The sequence below is a fragment of the Ovis canadensis genome, chromosome 13 (assembly GCF_042477335.2).
Source record: "Ovis canadensis isolate MfBH-ARS-UI-01 breed Bighorn chromosome 13, ARS-UI_OviCan_v2, whole genome shotgun sequence".
Classification (NCBI taxonomy): Eukaryota; Metazoa; Chordata; class Mammalia; order Artiodactyla; family Bovidae; genus Ovis; species Ovis canadensis.
In genome coordinates, this window is record NC_091257.1 from 27,331,087 (window position 1) to 27,342,321 (window position 11,235).

Below are 11,235 nucleotides of genomic sequence, written 5' to 3' on the forward strand. Positions count from 1 at the left end.
GCAAGAGACCACCGGAGCATCTTAGGCTCATGTGGAGTAGATTAAACCCCAAAAGAATGGCACATGACTTCATTCCTATGTGGGAGACACATTACCGCAAAGATGATAATCTCCCAATACTTCTTCATACCAGCTTCAAGAGTCTGAATGGTACTTGACTGAGGCTGGAGAAAAAGTCTGTGGTCATTGAACTGGAGAAGTTATCTGGACTTTGGAGGCCATGCTCCATCCTACAGATGTAAGCAGCCCAGAAAAGTGTGTGTACACTAATGGTGCCACACCCAACTAATTCACTGCCCAGTACTCTTGACTAGACATGTCAGTCACCCTGCCTGACCGTTGCTAGGTAGGCAGGTCCATATTGGAGACATGTCTTCAGAATTCAAGGCTGTCAAAGGATTCAAGGATGTGTCTGTGAACTAGAAGACTGTTTAGATGGCAGTAGGGCTTCCCAGTGGCTCAATGGGTAAAGAATCTGCCTGCAGTGCAGGAGACTCAGGTTTGACCCCGCAGTTGGGACCCCACGGTTGGGAAGATGCCCTGGAGGAGGGCATGGCAACCCACTCCAGTATTCTTGCCTGCAGAGGCCCACGGACAGAGAGCCTGGCGGGATACAGTCCATAGGGTTGCAAAGAGTCAGACACGACCAAAGCAACTGAGCACGCACGCATTCTCCAAGCCAATCTTCAGATTCAGCTCAATGCCTACCAAATCTAAGCCAACTTTCTTTTGCAGAAATCGACAAACTGATCCTAATACAAAGGGCTCCCAATAACCAAAACAATCTTGAGAGAAGAAGGAAGTGGGAGAAGCCTCATATGCCACAATTTCACAACTTGCTACAAAGCTACAGTGATCAAGAGGGTCTCATCTGCCATCCATGGCAGTGAGTCCAAAAATAAACCCTTGCATTAAGGGGCAATTGATTTTCAGTAAGTGTGCCAAGACGATTCAATGGGAAAAGAGTAGCCTTTTCAGCAAATGGTCCTATAACAACGGGCCATCCATCTGCAAGAGGATGAATTTGAGCCTCAGGCCTCCTACCACATGTAAACATTAACTCAAAAGCGATCAAATACCTAAGTGTAAGGGCTTACACTAAAAAGTTCTTAGAAGGATGGTATGAGGCAATGGTTTCTTTCCACCTCATTCCCGAAACACTGTGGTTGACCTTAAAAGCTTTTGCTTCACAGGCTCTGAAGATCGCAGTCAGTGCATCCTTACTCTTGCTACAGTTTAGAGCTCCAGACGCCAGCTTGCAAATGCAGCTAATGGGGTAGCTGAATGTTTGCACACAAGCTTGGATGGTGCACACACGTAAACAGTGTTCATTGCCACTCACAAAATCTGGATCAGTCTATTCCAAGTTTGGGCTCCTAGAAGAAAACAAAATCCTGTACATGGTTCAGTTTGGGAGGGGAAGCAGCTTGTCATCAGAAAGAGCCATTTCCCAGGGTGAGCCCAGATCGGTATAGTCAGGAGGGTCTTTAAACTGTTTTAAATATAGCCTGGAGGATTTTCTACCTTCACAAACAGAAATGAAACTGTGTTTCAAGAACCACAGAACCACCAAGACCAGATGGTATGAAAGTTCAGAGACTCTGAAAAAGGAATTAAAAAAAGAGAATCCTTCCCAAGGGAGTATGTGTGCTGGTGGGGTGAGGGAGGAGGGGTGGGGGGAGGATTTCCCAAAAGGCAAACACGTCACAGCAGCAGGCATCTGTTGGGGGTGAGTGCTGAGAAAGCCCATTTTCTGGATTTTTAAACAGTTACTGTGGTTGCAGCAGGAGCTGTCCGAAACCAGCAATAGAGAGCTCTCAACACAATCCTAGCTCCAGTATTTGCTGAAATATGCTACCAAATATTATATGAATCAACTAAAATGTGCTGAGTGTTTGCTGTGTACTAGATGATGTTTCTCCAAGAATATCGTCTTGGAATAAAAGAGTTGATTCCAAGTTAATACAAGAGTTACTTGTATTAACTCATGTAATCCTTACAGCCGCCTTATGAGATGGATCTATTTTACTAAAACTGTAAACTGAGACCCATAGAAGTTACCTAATGTACCCAATTCATAGAGCTGCTTTCTAGGGTTTGGGCTCTGGCCATCTGACTCCCAAAGTCTGTGTGTTTAACCATCCTTCTCTTTTGCCAAACAGCCCAAATAAAACTGTCCATTCCCAGGGGTATTTGTTTTCTGAGGTTGCTATCACAAATGATCATATATTTTGTGGTTTAAAACACCACCAATTTATTATCTTACAGTTTGGGAGGTCAGAAGTCAGACATAGGTCTTCTGGGTCAGATCACATTGATGGCAGCGCTGCACCCCTTCTGGGGGCTCAAGGGAGAGTTTCTTTCCTAACATTTTACAGCTTCTGAAGACTGCCTGCATTCTCAGGCTTGTGGCCCCTTCCTCCCTCTTTTAAACGTATCACTCGCTTCAGTTTTTGCTCTTGTTGTCACATCTCACTTCACCTTGTGCATCCTGCCTTCCCCTTACAAGGATCAAAGGAATTGCATCGGGTCCACTAGGTAATCCTTTGTCTTCCTAAAACACCCTCCACCCATTCTCTGCCACTTCCATGGAAATCGGTAACCCTCTTACTATTTATTATACACTATCTCACACTCATGAATTAATTCTGCATGTGTTTAAGCACTCCCTGGTTTCTCACAGGTAAAGAATCTGCCTGCCCATGCAGGAAACGTGGGTTCAAGCCCTGGGTCAGGAAGATCCCCTGGAGAAGGAAATGGCAACTCGTTCCAGTATTCTTGCCTGAAGAATCCCATGGACAGAGGAGCCTGGTGGGCTACAGTCCATGAGGTCGCAAAGAGTCAGACACAACTTAGTGACTAAACAACAACAGCAATGGATAGGGAGGTGCTTGAAAGCAAGCATCTTGGCCTGCTCTGTACCCCTAACGCGCTCTGCAATGTACTCATTGCAAATACAGGTTAAGTGAACTAGAATACCTTGTAAATACTGTAGACTTCAACTAGGCAGCAAAATATGAAAATCCAAAACTCTGTTGCAGCCAGTTCAGAGCAGTGTGTCCTAAGGATGCATTTCAGCCAAAACAGTCATGAGCAAGCCGTCCCCTGGCTCCTCTGAGTCTAATTAGCCATGAGCTCAGCTGGGTGCTAAAACACTACAAGAAAAATAACTGTGGACGATACCTTCATAGCAACAGGTTAAGATGGGTGATTTATGACTCTTGGCAGGAACAGCTGGCCCTGTGCCCGGGGACACCGTAGTGACAGCCAATGGACCCATTGGTGACCCTGCTCCCCAACCTACCCTACTGTGAGGACAAAGCTCCGGGGTCACCCACGGATCTGGATTTGTGTAAAGGGAATGATCAAAAACTCCGGAGATTAACTGTAACGACAAGGGGCACCTCTTGGGAAAAACCCAGAGTTAAATCAACACTTTGCGATTTTGCCTTTGAACCTCGACTCCCCAGTCTCCTGCCCAGTGTAGACGCCTGCCAAGTGTCTAGTGCCTGCCTGCTGATCCCAGCTGTTTCTTCCTAGAGGCCGCCTGGCAACCATTCAAATCTTGGATTCTTTTCTTTAAAAGGCTATCAGTCTCCCTCTTTTTCTCGGGTCCATGGAAGGGGACGGGACAGCATATCCTGATAAAAGTATCCATGCTGAAGTGTTCATGGTTAAATGCATTCCCTTCCAAGGGCCTTTTGAATCTTAAATCCTGGCTTCTTGGCTCTACATTCACCCAAAGAAGTGAATCTTTAATGGATATTTATTTTCCAGGAAGAATGGAGTGGAAGTGGGGAGCTTTGGCATCTCTTAAGAATTCACTCTGAGGTAAACATTCCTATAAAGTCAGGTCTCTTTTGCTGGCAAACTGTGAGTACGTTGGGAGAAATATAGAGGCTGTTATCAAGCTGATCTTCAGGGTATATGAACAACTGTAGGCTTGGGGGCCAACAGACAAGTGAGGGAGTTGGAGAGAAAAGTGTGTTTTTAAACAATAGTATAGTTAGTTTGTAAGAAAAAGGGTCTTGTCCTAACTGCTAGAGCATTTAATAGGTTCTTCTCTAAAGTAATACATTCCTCGGTGCTTTTTAGATCACTAACTGTAACAGATATATATAAATGTTTAGAAAACTTACCATGATGGAAATGCAAAATGGTACACACACTTTTGGATGTTGCAGCTTCTTATAAAGCCAAACATATTCCTATCATAGGTGCCTGCTCAGTTGAGTCTGACTTTTGTGACCCCACCAGGCTCCTCTGCCCATGGGATTCTCCAGGATGCCATTTCCTACTCCAGGGGATCATCCCAACCCAGGGATCAAACCAGCAACCCTTGCTGCTCCTGCATTGACAGTCAGACTCTGTACCACTGAGCCACCATCCAGCAATTACACTCCCTGGTATATAGCCAAGTGACCATGATGTCCACAAAACCCTACACAGGGATGTCTATAACAGTTTTATTCATAATTGCCAAAACTTGGAAGATGTCATTTAGTAGGTGAGGGGATACTGTGGTGCATCAGACAATGAGATAATGTTCTGAGCCAAAAAAAAAAAAAAAAGTGAATTATCAAGCCAGGAAAACACTTGGAGGAAACTTAAATGCATATTATAAAGTGGAGGAGGCCAATGTGAAGAGGTTGTGTATACACCATATGATTCCAAACATATGTTGATGTTCTGGAAAAGGGGAAATGGTGGACAGTAAAAACATCAGTGGTTGCAGGTGACATGATGGTGGAGGGAGAAGTAAGTGGGCCACAGAGAATTTTAGGGCAGTAAAACTACCCAATGTGATACAACACGAAGGGGACCCTTGGATTCAATGCAAATTTATGGACATTGGGTGATGAGGACATGTCAACGTAGGTTCATCAGTTGTAGCAAATGTCCCATCTGGTGGGGGTGCTGATCATGAGGAGGCTAGAGCAGGTGGGGGGATGCAGAGGGGAGATGGAAAATCTCTGTATCTTCCTTTCAGTTTTGCTGTGAATCTAGAACTGCCCTTTCAAAAAAGAAGTCTTTCTGACTTCCCATTTTGCAGAGTAAGTCAGATGGGCAGGTATTGGATAACTCCACTCACCACTCTTGCCATCCCATCTTGGAGGAGGTGCCTCATAGATGCCCCCTGGTACCCTGGGGGAGGATCCGAACTTCCCAAATTTACAACCATAAAAATACCCTCTCAAGCCAGATAACAGGGACTATCTCAGTCACTCTAGCATGATAAACCAAAGGTGAGGGTCAAGTTTCTGTTATTGTTCAAAGACTGGTTAATTGGTTAGCCTGTTTTAATTATTCTGAAATGGTTCTGCTACCTATAACTAACACTGATACGTTATTGCTTACCTTATTCTGTCCCACCCTGCATTAATTTTAATTAGGAGTATTTAAGCCTACATCCTTGAGCTTTTGTTTTTAAGAGTGATTCTTTAGCGAGGCATGAATCTTTCGAAACCCACGAGAAATGCCAGGACCAAGGGTGGTGATCAGACTTAGACGCTCTGAGCGCAGTAGAACAGTGTTTGGTGTTCTTGCACACACTGAAGTGTGTGTAGTAAGTGTTACTTAGCAGTCGCTTGGCAGTCGGCAAATGAGGTGCCCAAGGGCCCCTGGCTGCCCCGCTCTGCAGCTGCCTGCCAGATTTCAGTGAAGCTGGAGACCATCTGAGGCTGCTTGGGCGTGGCTGTCCCTCAGGAAGCTGGGGATCAATTCTCAGCCAGATGTCCTTCAGGGTAATCTGAGGATGGGGGTAAGGAGGCAGGGGAGGTGTATGAGTGAAAAGGTAAATGGACTGAGTAACCACAGACAACTGTGGTGGAAATGTGAATGTTCACAGTACTATTCCTTCTACTGTTGCCTCTGTTTGAAAATTTCTATAATAAAAAGTTTAAAAAGTGAAGCAAGGTCTTAAAAAAACTTCCCCGTATTGATTCCAATCAATGAATATCTACCATTAAATTAATAATATAGTCCTATTGTTGACATAACCCAATACTATAATATTATAATCATATTATATTGTAATCCTACTATTGATGTTTATAAATCCTATAGATTAAGCATAGTCTTAAGTGTTCACTGCCCACATCCACCAAGTAGAAACATAGTGAGTTTTAGGGTAAAAGGGCTCCTTACCTTGAGATACTCAGAATATTTCCCCCTATAATATTGTTATCTGCTGGATTATAAGTAATCACCCATTAATGAGGGTAATTATCTTTTCTTAAGAGTTAATTTAGGATCCTAATCTCTTTGTACATTTAAAATTTGTGGCACTTGCTATATTTATTTTCTTTATTAAAAATGTATTTTTTTCTTAACGTATACTACTTTGTTACAGAAAATACAGAAAACAGAAATATTAAAACAGGAAATAAAAGTCTTCCATTATTCCAATACCAGGGACTCTTCTACTATTTTTTCTATGCATATTTATTTTTAAAAAAATGAGGATTATACTATACTTAATGCAATCTTTTTTACACTTAGTGGAGTTTGAACGTCTTTTTACATCACTAAATATTCTTCTGTGTAATAGACATGCCAAGTTCATCTGTAAAGACCCTAACCTCTCCCCCCATTTTAGGACTGGAAAAGGTGACCTTAGGGATCACATGATCACAGTTCATAACACCTCTTCACTCATTCTATAGCCAGCGTCCCCCTACCCCACATTAAACACATTCACACATACACTCCCCTGATGGGGCCAATTGGATTCTCTTTTCTAGTAATTTGGAATTGGGCTGTGAAAGTCTGGTCATTAAGATGACAATGAAGGTCTTTGAACAGTCTTATGCGTTGGCTGAAACTAGTGAAATCAAGAGAAAAGCTACCTGCAAACAGAAGTTATGCAGAGAGATCTTGAGTAGCACAAGGGAGCTGGTCTACAAGTAGAAGCAGGGGAGCAGAGTGACTTGTGGAGAGACGAGAACGGGAGATCGCAGGCGTCTGTGGGTGAAGAGGCGGGTACTGTAGCCTTGACACCTGATTTCCACTTCCTGCTCCTATGTGACCTGGTTAAGTTTGTTTCCTTCGCTTCAGTTCAGTTCAATCTCTCAGTCGTGTCCAACTCTTTGCAATCCCATGGACTGCAGCATGCCAGGCTTCCCTGTCCATCACCAGCTCCTGGAGCTTGCTCAAACTCGTGTCCATTGACTTGGTAATGCCATGCAATCATCTCATCCTCTGTCACCCCCTTCTCCTCCTGCCCTCAATCCTCCCAGCATCACGGTCTTTTCCAATGAGTCAACTCTTCGCATGAGGTGGCCAAAGTATTGGAGTTTCAGTTTCAGCATCAGTCCTTCCTATGAATATTCAGGACTGATTTCCTTTAGGATTGTCAGGTTGGATCTCCTTGCAGTCAAAGGGACTCTCAAGAGTCTTCTCCAACACCACAGTTCAAAAGCAACAATTCTTCAGCGCTCAGCCTTCTTTATGGTCCAACTCTCACATCCATACACAACTACTGGAAAAACCATAGCTTTGACTAGATGGACCTTTGTTCGCAAAGTAATGTCTTTGCTTTTGAATATCCTCTCTAGGTTGGTCATAGCTTTTCTTCCAAGGAACAAGCATCTTTTAATTTCATGGCAGCAGTCACTACCTGCAGTGATTTTGGAATCCAAGAAAATTAAATCTCTCATTGTTTTCCCATCTATTTGCCATGAAGTGATGGGACCGGATGCGATGATCTTTGTTTTTTGAATATTGAGTTTTAAACCAGCTTTTTCACTCTCCTCTTTCGCTTTCATCAAGAGTCTCTTCAGTTCCTCTTCACTTTCTGCCACAAAGGTGGTGTCATCTGCATATTTGCGGTTATTGATATTTCTCCTTTAGGTGTTCATTGGTTTATTTTGACCTTTCAATATTTTACCTTTTTACTTTACTTATTTAAGGGAATTTCAACTGAAACGCATTGGTTATCTATCAGTTCAGTTCAGTCGCTCAGTCGTGTCTGACTCTTTGCGACCACATGAATCGCAGCACTCCAGGCCTCCCTGTCTATCATCAACTTCCGGAGTTCATTCAGACTCATGTCCATCGAGTCTGTGATGCCATCCAGCCATCTCATCCTCTGTCGTCTCCTTCTCCTCCTGCCCCCAGTCCCTCCCAGCATCAGAGTCTTTTCCAATGAGTCAACTCTTCGCATGAGGTGGCCAAAGTACTGGAGTTTCAGCTTTAGCATCATTCCTTCCAAGAAATCCCGGGGCTGATCTCCTTTAGAATGGACTGGTTGGATCTCCTTGAAGTCCAAGGGACTCGCAAGAGTCTTCTCCAACACCACAGTTCAAAAACATCAATTCTTCGGTGCTCAGCCTTCTTCACAGTCCAACTCTCACATCCATACATGACCACTGGAAAAACCATAGCCTTGACTAGATGGACCTTTGTTGGCAAAGTAATGTCTCTGCTTTTGAATATGCGATCTAGGTTGGTCATAACTTTTCTTCCAAGGAGCAAGCGTCTTTTAATTTCATGGCTGCAGTCACCATCTACAGTGATTTTGGAGCCCCCCAAAATAAAGTCTGACACTGTTTCCACCCTTTCCCCATCTATTTCCCATGAAGTGATGGGACCAGATGCCATGATCTTCATTTTCTGAATGTTGAGCTTTAAGCCAACTTTTTCACTCTCCTCTTTCACTTTCATCAAGAGGCTTTTTAGTTCCTCTTCACCTTCTGCCATAAGGGTGGTGTCATCTGCATATCTGAGGTTATTGATATTTCTCCCAGCAATCTTGATTCCAGCTTGTGTTTCTTCCAGTCCAGCGTTTCTCATGATGTACTCTGCATATAAGAGTGTCCTTCTAATAACTGAATAATTTTCTCTTGTATCTAAAATATCATAATTCAATTATATCCTTATTGGTTATATATTTTTTAGCTTGCTTTCCTTAACTATTCTAAAGAACACTAAAGTAAATATCATTGCAGCCAGATCTTTGCAAATAATTCATTAGGTAAATTATTAGATGAGGAATGATGGGTTAAAGGATATGAATATCATCCCTAGTAGCAATATGTATGAAAATTGCTGTTTTTTGCAACTTTACCAATATAAAGTTGACAACTGAAAAAAAGAAACCATTCTGTTTCTTTGACTGTTGTAGTTGCGCATACTTTCATGTGCTTATTGCTCTCTCACGCTCCTTCCTTTGTGAAGCGTTCTTCCTTGCCTTTCACTCACTTTATTCCATTTATTTACGTCTTCTTGACTTGTGAGTGTTCTCTCTGTTTAAAATTAAGAATAGGACTCCGGAATCTCGGTGATCCCCAGTCTGCGCCGCATCCCGAACTGCAGCCATGGCCGCCTGCAAGCTGGTGCTAATCCGGCACGACGAGAGCACATGGAACCTGGAGAACCGTTTCAGCGGCTGGTACAACGCGGACCTGAGCCCAGCAGGGCACGAGGAGGCGAAGCGAGGCGGGCAGGCGCTGAGAGATGCTGGCTATGAGTTTGACATCTGCTTCACCTCAGTGCAGAAGAGAGCAATCCGGACCCTCTGGACAGTGCTGGATGCCATTGACCAAATGTGGCTGCCAGTGGTGAGGACTTGGCGCCTTAATGAGCGACACTATGGGGGTCTGACTGGCCTCAATAAGGCAGAAACTGCGGCCAAGCATGGTGAGGCCCAGGTAAAGGTCTGGAGGCGCTCCTGTGATGTCCCGCCACCTCCCATGGAGCCTGACCATCCCTTCTACAGCAACATCAGTAAGGATCGCAGGTATGCAGACCTCACTGAAGACCAGCTCCCACCTGTGAGAGTCTGAAGGACACAACTGCCAGAGCCCTGCCCTTTTGGAATGAAGAAATTGTCCCCCAGATCAAGGAGGGGAAGTGGGTACTAATTGCGGCCCATGGCAACAGCCTTCAGGGCGTCGTCAAGCATCTGGAGGGTCTCTCTGAAGAGGCTATCATGGAGCTGAACCTGCCGACTGGCATTCCCATGGTCTATGAATTGGACAAGAACTTGAAGCCCATCAAGCCCATGCAGTTCCTGGGGGATGAGGAGACCGTGCGTAAAGCCATGGAGGCTGTGGCTGCCCAGGGCAAGGCCAAGAAGTGAGGGCAAGTAGCAGATTGCTTTCCCAAGGATTACCCTCCTCCCCTGCCCTGGCCCACCCTATTCCTCTGCACCTCTTCCTGGCGCATGTCCCACTGATGGCATCTGTAGGCATTGTAAGTTGTAGCTGCAGGTGGGGACCAGCGGCTCCCAATTCCACATTAGCCATTTTATCTCTTGCACCCACTCCCTTCATACAGTCTAGTCAGAATGGCACGTCTGGGGCATGGTCCTTGGTCCAAGCCGAGGGAAGACTTATCCAGAAGTGTTGAGAGGTCATCACTGGCGGGGGTTGATAGTGGTTTATTACTAAGGAGCTGCTTGCGTAGGGGTCAGGGAGAAAACCATGCTGAGGTGTGACCAATGGTAAGAGCCTGTTCGCATCCCCAGAGGCCAGCTGGGCACTGTTGTTAGGTGACTCGGGGCTCTAGTCATTCCAGTGGAGATGAATGTAACCTGCATGGAGACTCAATCAAATATTCCTCCCTGACTCTAAAAGGCTGGATCAATGCTCAATGTTTCTGTGTTGCATTTACTTTAAAAAAAAAAATTATGTATAAATACAAAACAAAAAAAACCCTTCTGGGGTTTTTAGTGGCGGTTGAAATACCCCCACATGTGGTCATCAGCAAATAAGTCATTCCTTACACCATCATGGGATAAGCTCCTTGACTTCTAAGGTGTAGGAGTTCATCCTGTTGAGTGTTTTAGAATCCCTCCCCGGCCTTACTGTTTTGTGGCAGCGGAATGCCTCTTGATCATGTCCAAGTGTGTCTCTCACTGTGCCTGACTTCTGAACCATGTTCCAGTTGCTTGGCCTAGCACTTGGGCCCAGTACTCATTTGAGCATAACTGTACTAAAAATATCTTTTTTCCAGATCAGTATAAAATACAGGAGTGATGTGCAATAAAAAATAAAAATAAAATAAAATAAAATTAAGAATATTAAATTTCTGATTCTTATATACTTTAAGATTACCTTCTCTTCATTTATTACTTTCCTCCTAATCTTATATATATGTTGATACACATTAATACATATTAATATGGTCTATACAAATTTATATGGTCTATACAATATTTGTGTAGTAATATTTTCCCCTGATAGTTTATTCTTTCAGTGTCAGAACTAGAAAGTAGTTCACCTACTTAGGATT

The 11,235-nt window shown here is 44.0% G+C and overlaps 1 protein-coding gene across 1 annotated transcript; it reads left to right on the plus strand.

Moving 5' to 3' along the window:
* Window positions 1–9,282: 9,282 nt before the first annotated feature.
* Window positions 9,283–10,148, plus strand: LOC138417764 (phosphoglycerate mutase 1-like). The gene is given in 2 exon segments (XM_069548641.1): window positions 9,283–9,768; window positions 9,771–10,148. Coding segments are annotated over 2 exon segments (762 nt in total). The 5' UTR covers window positions 9,283–9,317; the 3' UTR covers window positions 10,082–10,148.
* The last annotated feature ends 1,087 nt before the right edge of the window (window positions 10,149–11,235 follow it).